This window comes from Hipposideros armiger, unplaced genomic scaffold, assembly GCF_001890085.2.
Source record: "Hipposideros armiger isolate ML-2016 unplaced genomic scaffold, ASM189008v1 scaffold_201, whole genome shotgun sequence".
Lineage (NCBI taxonomy): Eukaryota > Metazoa > Chordata > Mammalia > Chiroptera > Hipposideridae > Hipposideros > Hipposideros armiger.
This window is the reverse complement of record NW_017731551.1, coordinates 1,970,403-1,987,787: the sequence shown is the minus strand read 5'-3', so window position 1 is coordinate 1,987,787 and position 17,385 is coordinate 1,970,403. Positions and strand designations below refer to the sequence as shown.

General features: G+C 43.5%; 1 protein-coding gene and 1 long non-coding RNA gene across 5 annotated transcripts in view; one reads left to right on the top strand and one right to left on the bottom strand.

Annotated features, from left to right (window-relative positions):
• The window catches only part of IFT56 (intraflagellar transport 56), a 38,913-nt gene extending 33,575 nt beyond the window's left edge, over nucleotides 1-5,338 (bottom strand). For 2 of the 4 annotated variants that reach the window (XM_019653294.1, XM_019653295.1), the window contains exons 1-4: nucleotides 4,963-5,338; nucleotides 4,319-4,456; nucleotides 2,647-2,739; nucleotides 638-752 (exon numbers count right to left, since the gene is read on the bottom strand). In XM_019653294.1, coding sequence (XP_019508839.1) covers nucleotides 638-752; nucleotides 2,647-2,739; nucleotides 4,319-4,456; nucleotides 4,963-4,965 — 349 coding nt within the window. In that variant the 5' untranslated portion in view covers nucleotides 4,966-5,338. The remainder of the gene's footprint in view (nucleotides 1-637; nucleotides 753-2,646; nucleotides 2,740-4,318; nucleotides 4,457-4,962) is intronic. The other 2 variants (XM_019653297.1, XM_019653296.1) reach the window with 2 other exon arrangements.
• Nucleotides 5,339-5,358: 20 nt separating this feature from the next.
• Nucleotides 5,359-13,083, top strand: LOC109388544 (uncharacterized). The gene is made up of 2 exons (XR_002125232.1): nucleotides 5,359-5,502; nucleotides 11,201-13,083. It is a non-coding gene; the product is annotated as an uncharacterized LOC109388544 (long non-coding RNA).
• Nucleotides 13,084-17,385: the final 4,302 nt, after the last annotated feature.

Here is a 17,385-nt window from a genome sequence, read left to right as displayed (position 1 = left end):
CTCAGCTGTGGAGGGCAGTGTCACTGGCCCTCATATGTGGGATCCGAACCGGGGCCCTCTGGCGTCCCAAGCCAGCTCTTAACCATCGCGCCACTCGGCAGGCCCAAATTATTCTTAATCTTTCCTCCCATATTTCCCTTTGCGCTACTCTTATTTGCAAATTTGAATCTAGTTCTAAGATGACTGTCATGACAAGTAAAAGTAAAGAAGTACGGACTCTTCAAACTTAAATTACTTGGCTTCTCACTCAGAAACAGGAAAAGCAGCTATACAATCCACATCCATGAGCACTTAACAACACCCAACTCCTATCAACTCTTAACATATCATGAATGTGCTACCCTGATGGGGGCCTAAGTAAGATACCTAGCCCTTTCTCTTCTCTCATTCTTCTGCCTTTTGGCTGTAGCTTCTGGGGAGGTGGAGTGGGGAAGGGGAGCAGCACAGACACAAACTCTTCCTTTAAATATAAATTTGCTCAAATCCCATATTCTTTGATGAGTAAAGCTATTCTTTAGCTTTCTAATGTCACTTGCTTTTTCCTCAACAGAAAAAGGCATTAAATATTAAGTTTCTGAATCTCCAAAAGGACTTCCTATTAGTAATGAATACCAGACACTAAAAGGGCCCATTTTACCTTTAAATCCAGCAACTTCTGCTTGTTTATACATTCCGAGAAAAAAGTAGGTGCAGGCTAGGTTCACCCAGACTTCGGGATTGCAATTTTCCTCTTTTGTTGCATTTTCATATTCCTGAAATATACATTAAGGAGTGATGTCATTTTGGCAGCAAAGCAATCGATGGGCCATCCTTCAATAATGGAGTAGGATTTCTTACTGAGACTGGGGAAGTACACATTTAGGGAATCCTACATGCTCACCTATTCTATACCTGAATACTTAAATATTGAAGTGAAAGCTCAATCCTACCCATGCAGGGCTAGTACCATATAATCTTACACGCTTTTTCTTTTTTCCCCCCTCCTTTTAACACTGATAGGGGCTAACAAGCTGCAGAAATGAAAAGTAACTAAAATATTTTACTTTTGCTAATTTAAAAAGATATACAAGAGATACCTTGTAAAAAATGCATAAGTTCAATGAACTTAAAACCTGATGAACTTACTACATTATGAATTTCATTGCACTCTAATTGTTTTCTGGCTTTGTTTATTTGGCTTTACATTTTAAAAAGGTATTTTTTTTCCTGCCAAGGACTCAGTTTCTAAGATTCACTTTGTCAACTGCCTTTTCCATATACTTTTATTATTTACCAGTCTTTGTTTCTTTTTCTTACATTAGGGTTACTCTCTTTTCTTCTGCATCTTTCACAAACACTACCTACCAGCCTCTATTCTATGCTTTTCACATCTTCCCTTTTCCTTCACTGATTTTGTTGCTTTTGTTCTTCATTTCACATCCTCATTTCCTAATCTTAGATACTTTCATTTTAGTTATGCAGGCTCTTTAAATATCCTTAGATTACATTTTGGGAGTAAGAATATGTGGGAAATGTTTAACCAATTTCATTTATGAATTAAAAACTGCTTGACATAAGCCATCTATAATTTTATCTGGATCCATAATCCTATAGATTGCTCATTAGATAGGTAGGGTTTACAATGACCAAGAAAAAAAACTTCCAAAACTATATTTGCAAAAATATAAAGATAGGGCCGGCTGAGTGGCTTGTTGGTTAAGAGTTGGCTTGGGAGCGCAAGCTCTGAGCAGCAGGGTCGGTGGTTCAGATCCCACATGGGCCAGTGACACTGCCCTCTACAGCTAAGATGGTGAACAACAGCTCAACCTGGAGCTGGGGTGCCTGAGTCGCCAGCGATGGTGTAGGCTGCAGTGGGGCTGCAGTGGGCTGTTGTAAGCTACCGTGAGTGGCCGGCAGCCAGCGTGAGCTGCTGTGAGCGGCTGTCCGATAGCCGGCGACTGAGTGCCTCACCCGGTAAGAGCGCAATGATCACAATACCAACATGGGCCAGTGAAGCGACATCCTCCACAACTAGAGTGAAGAACAAAAGGACAGCAACTTGTCTGTTCCCCTCCCCCAGTTCCCCAATTAAAAGAAATATATATATATATATATATATATAAAGATAATATAATCTATCCTATGTCTAAAAATAACAAGGCAAAACAAAAATTAAGTTCTTTTGAGAAATGGCTCATGAAAATTTTTCTATTAAAATGGATTATTTTTCCTCTCCTGAAGACTTACTTATTAGAAATACTAACGTTATATTATCAAATCTCATTAGTTTACATCTAAAACTAAACCATATATATATATATATATATATATATATATATATACCTAGATAAAGATTTATGCATATATAGATATATACACACATATACTTGAACATAGTTTATAGAAGATTTCTGAAGTAATGCATCAAAAAACAACTAATGGCTGCCTCCATTAACCAAGAAGTACAATTGGGGACAGCAGGCAGCGTGGCTTTTTTTCTTTTTACTTTATTCCCTTCTATATTGTTTGGATTTTATCATGAGCATGTATTATTATAATACAAAGCTTAATAACATTTTCAGACTCCTTCTGTGTGTGTGTGTGTGTGTGTGTGTGTATATATATATATATATATATATATATATATATGTTTGTTTTTTAACTAACCTCCAAAGCTCTCTTGTAATCACCCAAGTGAAAAGCACAGTAGCCAATCCACAAATTAGTATCTTCTTCTTGTTCCCCAACGTGACGTTTGAACTTCAGGTTAAAATTTCATGAAAAAAAAAAAAATCATGAAAAACTTTTAAGTTTTAAAAAATGCTAAAATTAAGTTACTGATGAATAAAAAAATAAATCACAATAGAAGCAAGTCAAAACCCAGTTTAATTAAACCTATACCTACAGAACTCATACCTACAGAACTATCCTACAGTTACCTTCTAATTGTCACAGAAATTTATATTTTCAAACATTTCACAAATATTTAATTTTCTGTATTTACTGACACCTCACCCCAGAAAGCACTTAAGCATTATCTTCATAACAATTCTGGGTGATATGTAAGGAACATAAGAATTATGTGAAATATTTAGTCCCAAATAACTGAAGGTTGCGAGATGAAGCAATAAACTCAAGGCCACACAGCCATCAAGTGTGGTGGTAGAGACTTAATGTTTGACTCCAAAGCCCATGTTCTCACCATTCCATGCTTTACTACCCTCAACCTCACACTTCTAACCGATCCCATTAGTACACACATATATTTACTCACAGGTTATAACTGTTCACTGGGGATAAGCCCCCAAACCCTTCAACTCCCCACTTTAAAGATGAGAAGCCTGCTATTATACAAACAAAGTTAAGCGATGTGCTCAGTACCAGAGCACTAGGAAGAAAAGTAGGACTATCCATGGAAGATTGAGAAAACTATATAAAGCGAATTAAAACAATTATTATTGATAGATCATGAGTCCTCTGCCTGGAGTAGTGCTTTGGAGAAATGATGGCGGTACAACCTAACGAGGCTTGCTGTCAAACACTATCTCTTCATTCTTTAGTGCACCCCCTACAGTCTCCTACAGCATGTGCTTTCCACAAAGCAGTTTCTCAAAGTGTAGTGTCCTTGGATCATCTACATGAGAAGCGCTTAGGCTACTCGTCTAAAATGCAGGCTCCTGAGCACTACTGAAGACAGCTTCTGGAAAGAATCAGAACCCCTAAGGCAGAAGCCCAGGAATATACACTTTAATAAGCACCATATGGTGAACACACAATGTGATATACAGATGATGTATTACAGCATTGTACACCTGAAACCTATGTAACTTTACTAATCACTGTCACCCCAATAAACTTTAATTTTAAAAAATAATAAGCACCCCAAGTGATTCTGATGCATATTAAAAGTTGAGAACTACTGCCACAGAGATTGAAATATTTTCTGCAGACACGGTATTTCAGACAATAAACATGAAGAGTAGATTTAAGTTTGACCAAAATTTCATAACCCATCATAGGTATAACTCATAAATTGGTCACAAGTTGTGATAATGTGTGAACGGACACTGCATGAAATGATCCTCCATATTTTTAGGTTGGATTCGCCATCAGCGGGACCAGGCATAATGAAAAATGTCCCTCAAGAAATAAGTCTTTTTAGTTCCTCTTTGATCAGATTTATAATTAACTTGGAATCTGGAATCTGTGCCTGACTAGATTTATAGGAAGCCCCTGAATGCACCCACCTGTTCCAAGAGCACAGCAACCAGAATTCACCCAAACACTCATCTATATTCTGGTATTCACCTCCTATGAAGCAACCTTCTTTGGACATTACCTCCAGCAGGGTAATAGCTCCAGTGAAATCTCTTTGTGAAAGTAGCTCCTCTAGTTTTGGAATCTTCCTACCTTTCTTCTTTCTTTTGTCAGTGTGCAGTAGGTCTCCGCCCACAGCCGGTTTGGCCCTTGAAAGCATCTGTGAAAGAAACAGCAGACATCCGTATGATCCAATGCAGAGGGTCAGTTTTAAACCGAGAGTGACAGCTCCAGGATTTACAAGTCAAATCCTTAACAACGAACCCCAGGAGCGCCTATTCAAAACCTCTTAGTCACACGTATTTTACTAAAAGGCCCATCACCCTGTACTGGAGCTGAACCAAATAACTACTCCCAACTTCTGTATCTTCTCCAATTAGAGTGAGGTTAAGAGGTGCTTTCACGCAGCTTGTCATCTCAGCCTTCCCTCGGTCTGCTTTCCATCCCACGCGCAGCTCAGGTGTAGGAAACGGAGGAGCAGGAGGGAAGAAAGCTTCGGGGTAGTTACAGCCGCATCCTGGTCCCCCATGGGAACGCGGGGAGGGCAGGGAGATAGATCATCCTCCGCTGACACTCCTAGACTTTACCCAGGAGTGTCCTGAGACCCTCTACTCTCCAGTCGCAGGACCTACTCAAAATTCTCCCTCACTGTTCAGAGCCACTAACCATCTTGGCGTGGGTCCTGGAAGCCTCCTTGGCAGACAGGCAGTAAAGGCCCAGCCTCGACGTTCACTCTGCATCCACAGCTCGCTCTGTCTCCACGGCAACCCCGCTAGGGGGCTGGTCTGCTCCAGAGAAGCGCTCGTGGGAGAACCCGGGCACTCTGCTTCCTTGGTTCCGTTCTGCTGCCGCCGCTGCAGGAATAGAAGTTCCTCTCGGGAGGAGAGGGTAGCTTTCTGTGCTGAAAGCAAGAGTTTGACTGTATTTCTGTTGATGAGTTTGCTTTAGGAAAAAGCGAATTCGAATGGCATTGTCTTTCGAATTCAAGTTTCCTGGGAAAGTAATTTTCAAGGACCACTTCCGATTTGGACCGCACTGGGCTCCATAGCAACCCTGCGCGCTGACTGTCACGTGACCTCGATCCTCTGCAGGTGCCGGAAGGTTAGAAAAAAATTTTTCTCCTAAACCAAGGAAGCTGACGTTCAGAGGCGGGAGTTCCTCAAAGTACAGTTTCTTGTTTCCATTGATATGTCTACACACAATGAGGTATGTAGGTATATGTGTTGAGTGGACGACTTCTTCCTACTCTCAAACCCAGTTAACACGGCTGAAAGGGTAGTCTAAAATCACCAACTCGTGCAATGTTAGGGGTGGATGGGACCTTTAAAAGGACATCCAGTTTGGGCCAGCGGAGTGGTGCATTGGTTAGGAGTTGGCTCCCGTTGCCAGCTCTGAGCAGCAGGACCCCATTTCGGATCCCACATGTGGGCCAGTGACGCTGCGCCCTCTACAGCTAAGATGGTGAACAACAGCTTGACCTGGAGCTGGGCTGCCATGAGTCACTGGGGATGGGCGTAGGCTGCAGTGGAGCTGGTCGGCAGCAGGCATGAGCTTTTGTGAGCTGCCGTGAGCCTCCGTGAGCCGCTGTGAGCCACCGCCTAATGGCTGGCAAGCGACTGCCTCACCTGACAAGATCGCAATGATAATACCCACATGGGCCAGTGAAGCAATGTCCTCCACAACTAGACTGAAGAACAAAAAGGACAGCAACTTGTCTGTTCCCCTTCCCCAGTTCCCCAACCCTGTTCCCCTCCCCCAATCCCCCAATGCAAAGAAAATAATAATACCATATGTCTAAACATGGAAAAATGTTATATCAGCATAGTAAACTGTTAAAGTATGTTATCCTCCTACCTTGACAAATATACCATCATGAAGGTCAGGCTCCAGTTTAGAATTATCAGACTTCTCAGAACTCTGTGCTGCAGTTGGCAATGTGGAGAGAGCTAGACCCGGCCCTCAGCCCAGACCCTTCTCTACTCAGCCCAGGCTCCGTCTCGCACTGTGAGGGGCTTTGTGCATGTGCATGGATACCCAGACACAAATGCAAGCTCTTGTCACCCACTCACAAGTGAGCTGTCACCCCCTGACAGACTAAAGGCAGGACAGACCCAGGGAAGAGACTCACTCAAGGGTGGAAACAGGCTTGAGGTTATTTGAGAAGGGAATTCAGAGTCCTGGGCACCATAGCATGGTGAGGAGCGTTGCAAGAACCCTGACAAGAAAAAAAAATCTGAGATGTTCTAAATTAAAATTACAGCAGCCGGGGAGTGAGAGAAAGAGACAGAACAGTTAGCCTGTTAAAAGCTGTGGACCATCTCTGACAAAAGACTGCTCACATTCCTGGAATTTAGTGTAATTCTCCAGGTGGCTATTTCCCCAATTATCCCAAAGAGAGAATAGCGAGGCACCATTGAACCCCAGGAGCCTCTGCTTCTTATTTGTACATGAACTTTCCAACCTGCTTCCCATAGCTAACTGACTACTTCCTTGCAGACTCTGCTGCACCTATCCCAGAACTAGCCCCATTCCACCTTTCCTTTCCCCCCACTTGATGTATGAAAACACTTGCAAAATCCCAGGGTGATGGACATGTTGTCTTTCCTACCTAGCCATGCTGCTGGTGGTTTAGACTCCATGCCCCAAGACCAGTCTTTTTGCTAGCAATGGCCTAATAAGCCCTTTCTTTTAAAAAGCCTTTCAGCCGTGGAAGTTAAAAGTTTTTATTTAACAACCCCTTAGCTTCATGGCTTCTTCACACCTGGTGTCAGGTGCAGTCAGAGCCCAGAGCCCAAAACAGGGGCCCCTCACATCAGGATCTAAGGGAAGTATTGCTGATAATGCTGTAAACAACCCTGTTGACCTTGCTAAATATTTTGAAATGACCTCTGATTTTCAGCAGTTTGAGATATTGCTATAAGTCTCTAAATCCCTGTTTGAACTGTAGCTGTAATTATGAAGGGCAGAATGGGGCACTGAGTGTACTGGAGAAGAGGCAGTTATTCTTAGAGCTACAGCGCTAAGACTCACCCAGATGTTATGAAACACCTAATCACACAGACACAAAAGCTGGTTACCTGGGTAAGAGGCAAAGTTGGAACTTGTACCTTTATTGCAGTTGCAATAGAAGCTTTGGAGTGATTTTTAAAAATAATCCAGATTGTGATGATGGTTGTATGACTATGTAAATTTTCTAAAAAAAAATTGTATATAGATTTAAAACAGGTGACTTTTATGATGTGTAAATTGTATCTCACTAAATCTGTGTGTGTTTTTTTTTTAATAATCCCACTCTGAGCTCAGAATGATGTTCCAAAGTCTGTGTTACTGCAATTTAGCCCTGATGCACAGTGGCACTGACTCTGGGTCCTTGGAACCATGGCCCTGCGATTCACCAGGGTCATGAGTTGCTGAGGGAATGTGAAAGACAGTAAGAATTGTTGGCATTTCTTGCTAGGGTAGATTCTCCTTAAGGAAAAAGTCTCCTAAAAAGAACCCTCAGGGCTGGCCAAGTGGCGCGTTGGTTAAAAGTTGGCTTGGGAGCACCAGCTCTGAGCAGCAGGGCTGCCGGTTCGGATCCCACGTGAGGACCAGTGACACTGCGCCTTCCATAGCTAAGATGGTGAACAACAGCCCGACCTGGAGCTAGGCTGCTGTGAGTGGGCATAGGCTGCAGTGGGGCTGCCCTGGGCTGCCTTGAGCTACTGTGAATGTTTGGCAGCCAGCATGAGTGGGCGACAGCTGGCGTGAGCTGCCAAGAGCCACTGTGAGCTGCTGTCCGATCGCTGGCGACTGATCTGACTCAGCCGGGAAGAGTGCAATGATCACAATACCAAATGGGACAGTGAAGCGATGTCCTCCACAACTATACTGAAGAACAAAAGGACAACAACTTGTCTGTTCCCCTTCCCCGATTCCCCAACACTGTTCCCCTCCCCCAATTCCCCAATAAAATCTCTAAAAAAAACCCCCAAAACCCCTCAGCATTTCTCCCACGAACCACAGTAACCCTGTTCATCAGCTCTATTGAGTGCTGTTAGTTTTTTCATTCTTTTGTTCACAAATATTCTACCTTTCCATCAAAAAGAATATTTGAAAAACCAAATTTTATTCCACTTCCTCCTAGTGTATTACATGGACTTATAGGAAGAGGACCCCTTTTTGACTGTTCTAAGAAAGAGCAAGAATGACTCTGGGATTAAACACTTGAAAATATAGGCTTTAAAGAAATATGTTTTTTCATTATTTTAAAATAACTTATTTTCTTAATTTCAAAAGTGGTACTTATTTACCATGGAAAATTTGGAAGATACTGAGAATTAAAATGAAGAAAGTGAAAGGGCCGGCTGAGTGGCTCAGTTGGTTAAGAGCTCGCTCAAGAGTTTGAGCTCTGAGCAACAGCGGTTCGAGTCAGCCCGAGCTGAGCAGCCGCTGAGCTGCCAACAGGTGGCAGGATGGCTCAGCTAAAAAAAAAAAAATAATAAAAAAAAAAATAAAAATAAAATGAAGAAAGTGTAAGTTATCTATAAATTTTTTAAGTGAGAGACACCACCTGTTCACCATTTGCTTTTTAAAATGTGATTTAACCAGTACTAAAGGATAATATAGACATAGCTGAACTACTAAGTAATTGAAAACCTAGCCAATAAGAAATCTATAGGTGATAAATGTTGAAGCTAAGTGATGAGTACATGAGTGTTTATTTTACTATTTTATTTTTGTATAGAAATTTTCCATAATCCAAAATGAAAGAGACATCTACTTAAAAACTCCCAAGTCCTTTACGGCCAAATTTTTAATTGAAATGAGCCAAAGATACGGGAGTCAATATTTATTTAACTACCAGGGGTGCCAAAAAAAATGTATACAAGTGCACACTTTGGTCAGCGTTGCTCAAGCAGTAGTTCACAGTCATCAGAAGTGTCTGGATGCTGATGGTAACCACTCTGAGCACCTCTTGTAATTGCAGAAGTGAAATGTGACTTGTATTCTTCTTTGGTTATCGGTATATATTAACTATTACAATTTTAATACAGTTTTCCTTTTTTAAAATGTGTATACATATTTTTGGCACCCTCTGTATTAAAAGATAACTTTTATTTATACCAATCAGAATCAAATGGATTTGTCTCTGTGAAGATACTGAGAAAAAATAATTTTCAACTTCTGATTGCTAATGTTTATATGGGGAAAAGATAACTGGGAAATCAGAAAATAAATTAAGCAAAATAAAATGCAAATAAGAAAAATACCAGGCATTGCAATCCATGGGCCCTGAGAGGAGGAACTCCTTGTTTCAGCCAGCAGCTGAGGGGTGGGATTCTGGAAGGCCAGGTTCAGTTCATCCCCTAGTCCCCTAGCCTCTAGAAAGAGCTGAAGATGACAGAGGGTTGGGTGCTTTGGAGTCAGCAAGACTTGGATTCGAACACTGTCTCCCACTTCCTGCATGCTTCCTACCTTTGTGACCTTGAGCAGGTTACTTAGTCTCTGAGTTTTTGTTTTCTGACATAAGAAAACCCATCTCACTGATATGCTTAAGACCCACCTGAGATCATTTATAAATGAGAGGTAGAATGATATGGCGGTTAAATGTTCAGCCTCTGGAGATAGACTGCCTGGGTTTGACTCTTGGCTCTATCACTTGCTTTAGCTGTGTGACCTGGGCAAGTCACTTAACCTCTCTGGGTCTCTCTCTTTTTTTTTTTTTACCTGATAATAGTACCTACTTCCTAGGTCCATTGATTATGAAATTGTAGGGGAGAAGAAATTCTCCTTATACCCTCCTAAGTTCTGGCTGGTCTGATAATCAAATTGACACTAGACAGATTAATAGGAGAAAATAATCAAATTTATTGTGTTTTTACCTATGGAGGTTCCATAAGAATTTGGGACCCGAGGACAAATCAGGCAGTTAAGGCTTATATGCTAGCTTGAACTAAGGAGAAATGGGGTTAGTGGTTTGGGACTTTAAAGGGGAAGAAAGCAATTCACATGGAGATGGAAAAGCAAATGTTTGGTAGACAAATGTTTGCTGGATCATCTTTAACAACGGGACACAGACTGGAAGGACTTTGATCCAACAAGTTCCTCCCTGTCTGTCACTCTTAGTCCATATTAAACTGTAGTTATCTATGGTAATAGTTCCCTTCCTGGAAGAGATCCTCTATCTAAATTGTTTTAGGAGGTTAGGAGGCAGGTCAAAGATTCTTCCTGAGTCTTCTGTTTCTTAAAAATAACCAGCTTAATGTAATAGATATCCCCCCAAAAGGTGTATTTTGGGGTGGCAAAACTCTGCTCCCCTTCAATAGTTAAAGGAATTATATACTGAAAGCATATAGAATAGTGATGAGTACAGTCAGTGCTATTAGATGTGCTCAGTCTTGTTATTTTTTTAATGAGATATAATTTGCATGCCATAAAATTTAATATTTAACGTGTACAATTTTGTGGTTTTTAATATATTAGCAAGATTGTCCATCACCATCACCATTATCTAATGAGCATTTCATCACCCCCAAAAGAAACTGGTACTCATTAGCAGTCACTCCCCATTCTGCCTTCCCCCAAGCCCCTGGTAATCATTAATCTATTTTCTGTCTCTATGGATTTGCCTATTCTGGACATTTCATAGAAATAGAATCATGCATCTTTCACTCAGCATAATGTTTCCAAGGCACCTCTATATTGTAGCATGTACCAGTGCCTCATTCATTTTTATGACTGAATACTATTCCATTGTATGGCTATGCCACATTTTCTTTGTCTTCATATTATAAAAGCACTTAACACATGGCTGAGGAATAGAGTGAAAAAGTAAAATGGAGTCACTGTGATCAAGCAGCTAAGTTATTAAGTAGGCTGAGGCATGGGGAGATGATTGCAGTCTTGTTTTAACTTATTCTAGGAACATAAACTTCTGAACTTTCCAGTCCTTCATCAGTGCCGGATGCACCTCAGACCGTTACGCGTCACTGCCTGGACAAACTTCAAACCCTCAGATGACCATGTGAATAACCTCAAGGAGAAATCATTCCATTGTCCAGACCACCAGATATCTGAAGATCACCGTCTTGGAGCAATCCCAGGGCTAAGAATGCAGGACTGATTCTTCTGAAGAAGGTACTTTGTACCATAAGCGCTCTCAGCTTTTCTTTCTCCTTTGGAACAGTTCTAGCTTTTGCCTAGCTGTGTTCCAGTTTGCAAACTCTAAGACCTTTAAGCAAACCTTTGTCATTTGTTTCTAGCCAAAGACCCCTGTAGTGCTCAGGGCCTGATGGTCTTGTCAGCATCTGACCCAGTGCTTGGGGTTCAGGGCACAGTCTCGATCCTGTACCATCCCACGTAGACTAGTGCTCAAGGAAGAAGCCTGAGCCGCGAAAGGCCGCCCAGATGCAGCCTGGCCTCTCTACCTGCCACATCCATACACCGGTCTCAGAGATCTCACATTCGCTGTTTTCCCTCTCCAGCCAGACACAACCTGGTAACCTGTTGTAATTCTCCCTCCCTCCGATCTGCTCTCTTCCCTTAATCGGTTCTTTCAGTCCCCTGGACCTGATTATTTACCCAGTTTCCTTAAATAGTCCACATTGCATTGTGTTTTGGACTTCTGTTACTTTGTGTGTTTGGGTACATTGTATTAATTATCCAGTGCTGCATAACAATGTACCCAAAAACTTAATACCTTAAAGCAATCAATAGTTTTATCTCCTGGACGTAGTTTTTGTTGAGTAGCTTAGCTGGATGGTTCTGGCTCAAAGTCTCTCCTGAGGTTGAAATCAAGCTATCAGCTGGGGCTGAATTCACCTGATGCCTTGGCTAGAACTGTTGGATCCCACTCCAAAAGGCTCACCCACATGCCAGGAAAATTAGTGCTGGTTGTGGCCAGGTGGTCTTTGGTCCCTGATACATGGACCTCTCCATGTTGCATATCCACACAACATAACGACTGGCTTCCCTGGAGAAAGCAATGAGAGAGTGGACAAGATGGAAGTCACAATGTTTTTTTTTATGACCTCGTCTTGGAACGCACACTGTCGCTTCTGCAATATCCTATTGATTACACAGATCCACCCTGTCGAGCATGGCAAGGGACTACACAGTGGTGCAAATATCAGGAGGTCGGGCTCTTTGGGGGCTAGCCAACTACCTCATCAAGCCATCTTATCGCCACGTTAGCCCCACGTCTAGATTACAACATGTCCATTGTCTGTGCTGTCATCCACGTGTCCCAGGAAGAAGGCTTGTAGCCCGAAGTTCCTCATTTTAACACCACCAAAGCAAAGTCTAATTTTCCTTCAAAGAGGGAAATGGCCCTTCTCACTCTGAAGTCAACGCCTCCACCACACCTATAGCTTCCTTCTTTCCCATGGAGCCTTGCTGTTAGGCAGTTTCAATCTAGGGAAAACCCCTCTGTTGGCTCCTGACCTCTACTCTCCTCTGCCTGGTTGACTTTTGCCTCCCTGGACTTCTGTATCTCCTGGAGAACATCTGTTTACCGTGGACTTTGGACATTACATCTGACTCAACTCTCTGGTGTTTATGTGCTTTTCATTTCTGTGACTTAGCATAGCTGACTCATTGCTGCCCTGTGTGTGTTTTGCTTCCCTTTTCGACTGGTGGTGGTTCAACTGATCACATAGCCTGATATCATGCTAATGTGCCCTAGAAACTGCAGCGTTGCACTCTCCCCAGATTTATGTCTTTGAAATGTTCACATACGCCCAGATCTTCCAGTAAGACAGTAATACACAAGCAAACAAATAAAAGAAAAATCTCTAACTACCTGAATGATTCCTCTTCCTTCGTCTTCTCTCTTTTCCTTTCCTTGTCAATCTTCTAAACTGAGTGACCCATTTTAACTTTAAACCTTACCATCTGAACAAAACTGCTATATCAAGGGAGCTGGACTATAAGACTGTACACAGGAGAATTCATTGACTTAGGAGTTCTCTCGTAGGATACGAGCTTTAGCAGCCTGGCGAGGACCAGGGGATGGCGCAAAATTGCTGCTAGGTGACTCCTGGAAGCCAGCAAAATTGATGCCCTATTAACGGTGATGGTCAGCAGCATGCTGGGACATTTCCTCCTAAGAAAAAGAGAAATTGCTGCATCTCAATCCCTCACTAGGAAGAAGGAAGCACGAAGCCTGTTAGGAATCTTTGGGTTCTTGAGGAAACACGTTCTACACCTAAGAAGACTGTCGCTGCCCTTGTACTGGGTGACGTGGAAGGCGTCCAGCTTTGAGTGGGGCTCAGAGCAGGAAGGAAAGAGCTGTGCAGCAGGTCAGGTCCAGACTGTGATACAAACAGCCCTTCTGCATGGATTGTACCATCTGGCAGGGCCTGGAGTGTGGACGGTGTCTATGATGGGAAAAGATGTAGTGGGGCATTTATGGCAAGTCCCAGCCTAAGAGTCACAATGCACACCCCTGGGGTTATGGAACAAAGGTTATGCCAGCTGTGGTGAAAAACAGCTCCTAGCTTGCTGCTGGGCGCTGGTAGAGATAACAAATGGCCGTGGGTTTGTACTTGGCCAGCACGAGCTAGGTCCTATTGGACACGTCAAGTTTCAAAGCCAGGCAGGCCCAGCATCATAGCCATCATAAGATGAAACTGATATATCTGGGACTGAGCACCATCAGGACTCATAAGCTGAATGAGCAAGCAGCCCAGATCTTCATGTCACCCATTACAGTTGCATTGGCACCCCTCCCCCAGCTTAACACCTATGGCTATGTGAGGCAGTCCCACATAAATAGCTGAAAGAGGGGAAAAAATGACCAAGCTCAAGTTATGGATGGGTCATCTCACTATGTGGGTACAAGCTAAAAATGGATGGCGGCTATATTATAGTCTCACTCAGGGAAGAAGGCCTTAGAGAACGGTGGTGAGGGAAAAGCTTCCCCATGGGGGCAGCTTTGGGATGTGCATCCGGTCATCCACTCTGCGTGGAAGGAGAATGGCCCAAGGTGAGAACATACGTGGATCCACGGGCAGAGATGAGTGGCTTGGCTGTGGGTAGGGGGCCTGAAAGAAAAAGGTATAAGATCAGAGACAAGAAGGGCTGTGATAGAGGAGGATGGATGGACCTGTAGGAGTGGACACAAAGTGGGTAGTTGTTTATATCACATGTTGAAGCCCACTAGTAAGTATTTATCACAAAAGATGTGCCAACTAGACAAAATAATTTGTCCAGTTAATGTATCCAGCCTTTGTAGAGCCCCCTCTCCCCCAACTGCTGCTTGATGGGTACCTGAACAAAGAGGCTGTGGTGGCAGAGACGGGGTTGATGCAAAAACCTAACAGCATGGACTGTCGTTTACTGCCGCGTCCAGTGCGACTAGTCGAACGGGCCGGAGTGGGGGTGATGAAGGATTAAGAAAGGCAGACAAAGAAATACTTGAAAGTGGGGGCTAGGTGGACAGCTATCTCCTGATGGGAGAACAGTGACCCAGTCTAGCAGCTGTGCTTTACTTATACAGTCTTGCTTATGTGGGGGCAGGAAAGGTGAGGAGATAGCCTTGGGCAAGGAACTTCCCGGGCGTCAGCTGCAGATGGTTAGCAACCAATGCACGAGACTCAAGATGTTTAGTACCCAATCGAAACCACCTGCGGGTGCCGGAAACCTCCTCCGTATGCTGAGGTGCTGCACCAGCCTTGCTAAGGACGCAGCCAGAGAGTGTGCCTTGCACCAGCCTCTCCTTTACATCTCCGGATGGGTCTCTCAGTCCCCGGCAATTTACCAAAACGAATATAAGTACTGCCACCCTGGAATGGCAACCAGTTTGCTCTCACAGAAATAGACACTGATTCCAAATACGGGGCTGCTTTCCTTGCCTGCAGTGCCTCAGTAGCATCACTCTCTGGGGTCTTAAAGATCACCTGATCCACAGACTTAGAATTTCAGGTAACAGCATCTGAGCAGAGGACTCTCTCTATGGCACAGAGAAGGGGTGTGGGCCCATGAATATAGGATCTGCTGGTCATATCACACACTCCATCCCCTGCAGCTGCTAGATAGGTAAAGTATTGGAATGGTCAGTTAGAGTTGCAGCTGAAGCTGTAGCATGGAGGTAATACCCTGCAATGATGACATTTCCTCTAAGACTGCATAGTATGTGCCTTTCATCAGACAGCCTAGTATGGTGGTGTTTCCCTAATGGAAAGGGTACATTGGGTCTGGAAACTAGGGGTGGAATCATGAGTGGCCCCCATTAGCATCATTCCAGTGACCCATTTGGGCCTCTCTGGGATCTGCAGGTTTAGAGGTGTTGGTCCCCAAAAGGGGCACATTCTTGCCTGGAGTGACAGCAAAAATTCCACTGGATTACAAGTAATGGCTGTCACCAGGCACTTTGGCCCCCTCGTGGTCAGACACTAACAGGTTAGACAAAGAACTGCTGTCTTATCAGAGGCAATTGATCTGGTCCTCAGAAGGAAGTAGGGTCACTATTAAGACGAGGGGGGTGGGATATGTGTGGACTCTGGTGACTTATTTGGGTGTCAGTTGGTACTCAGCTGTACTGTGACTGTGATTGTGAATGGACAGGATAAGAATAGCAACCCTAGTCTGAGAAGGTACTCAGAGCACTTAGGAATGAGGATTTTGGGTCCCCACCCAGGTAAGTTGAGGTGGTAACTGAGGGTGAGGGGAATTAGACTGCATAATGGTGGAGGCAGAGCATGAGGCCCATGGTGGCTTTGCAACCAGTTGCTGTGACAGGGGCTAGAGTTCATTCCATTGATTTCCTTCTGCTAAGTTTCCTTTCAGTAAAAGCGGCCCATCAGAGGCCTAAAGGAGCTGTACCTCGAACACATATGGAGAAAGAGATACACATGCCGCAAAGGCTGGCCTATAGCTGACAGTATGTCACTCAGATCCTCCTTAAGCTAGGGCTTGTTGCCCAACTCAGGGAGTGTGTTTAGGCAATAGCTTCCAGCTTTAGCACCTTCAGGATCTGTCCTAGTGTTTGAGCTCAAACAAACTTCTCCAGGACCCCTCTCCCCCATCACCAAGCAAGGCTGTGGCCCACAGCTGGACTCCTGCTCCCTGCTGGGCTGGCAGACTTGTGAGGTCTGCACAGCAGTCTGAAAGCTCCCAGGGACCCATGTTGCTTCTTCCTTTGACTTTCTCTGATGTTACACCCCCAGGAAACCTTCTGTACTCCCAGTTTTGAGCTTCATATCAGTGTCTGCTTCCTGGAGAAAGTCAACCTGTGACAGCAGACATTTGAAAATTGCCCCAAATGCCTGCCTTTTCCCTTCTCACAATCCCATAAGTGGTTTTTCATGGCTTCAAATTGAGGGGAATTTTATATCTTTATTCCCAACCATTCTAGCCAAACTGTACTCTTTCTTCTCAAATGTCTTAAATACCAATTGCAGCATTTAACCTTTTGGAAAGCAAAATTCAACTAAGTAAATTTGAAGACCTAACTGATATTATTAACAGATTCAGAAATCGTACAGCGTCCCAAGTGGAAGGGTGCTCTGAGAAGGTCGTACAAAATGGAAGGTTTTAATAGGCAGAAGGGTGTAGCAGGCTGGTTATTAGCAAAAGAGAGAAAGGATTATTTTTAGACCAGGACATCCTCTTTTTTGGGGGAAAGGGTAAGGGTTTTATCATTCAGACTGCCCCTTCTTCCTTTGGTGGGAGGAGGGTGGAGAGGGCCCACTGACAGATTACCTTACTGGTGCTGGACCAGAAAATCCCAGACAGATTGAAATTGTATTCCTGGGAGAGGATAAAACTGTAGTTAAATCAGGTATTAAATCTAGGTTTGGTATCATGGGTTTTTAGCACAATTGATGTCATTTTGGGCCTGTGGTTTTCTTTTCAACACCGGATTCCCTTATGTGGGAATGCTTTTGCATGTCTTCCCAACCACAAACTCCTTGAGGGCAGTGACTATTTCTTAACTTAAACGTCTGCATGTTCAGAGTGACTAATGTAAGAGCCACACGGAAGATACCATGTTGAATTTTATTGATTCGATAGTGAGGGCCCTGTCCTGGGAACCTGTTAGACCACAGATAAGGCCAAGTGGATCAAAGGCAACTATAGAAGTAATAGCTAGAGGGGACAAAAAGT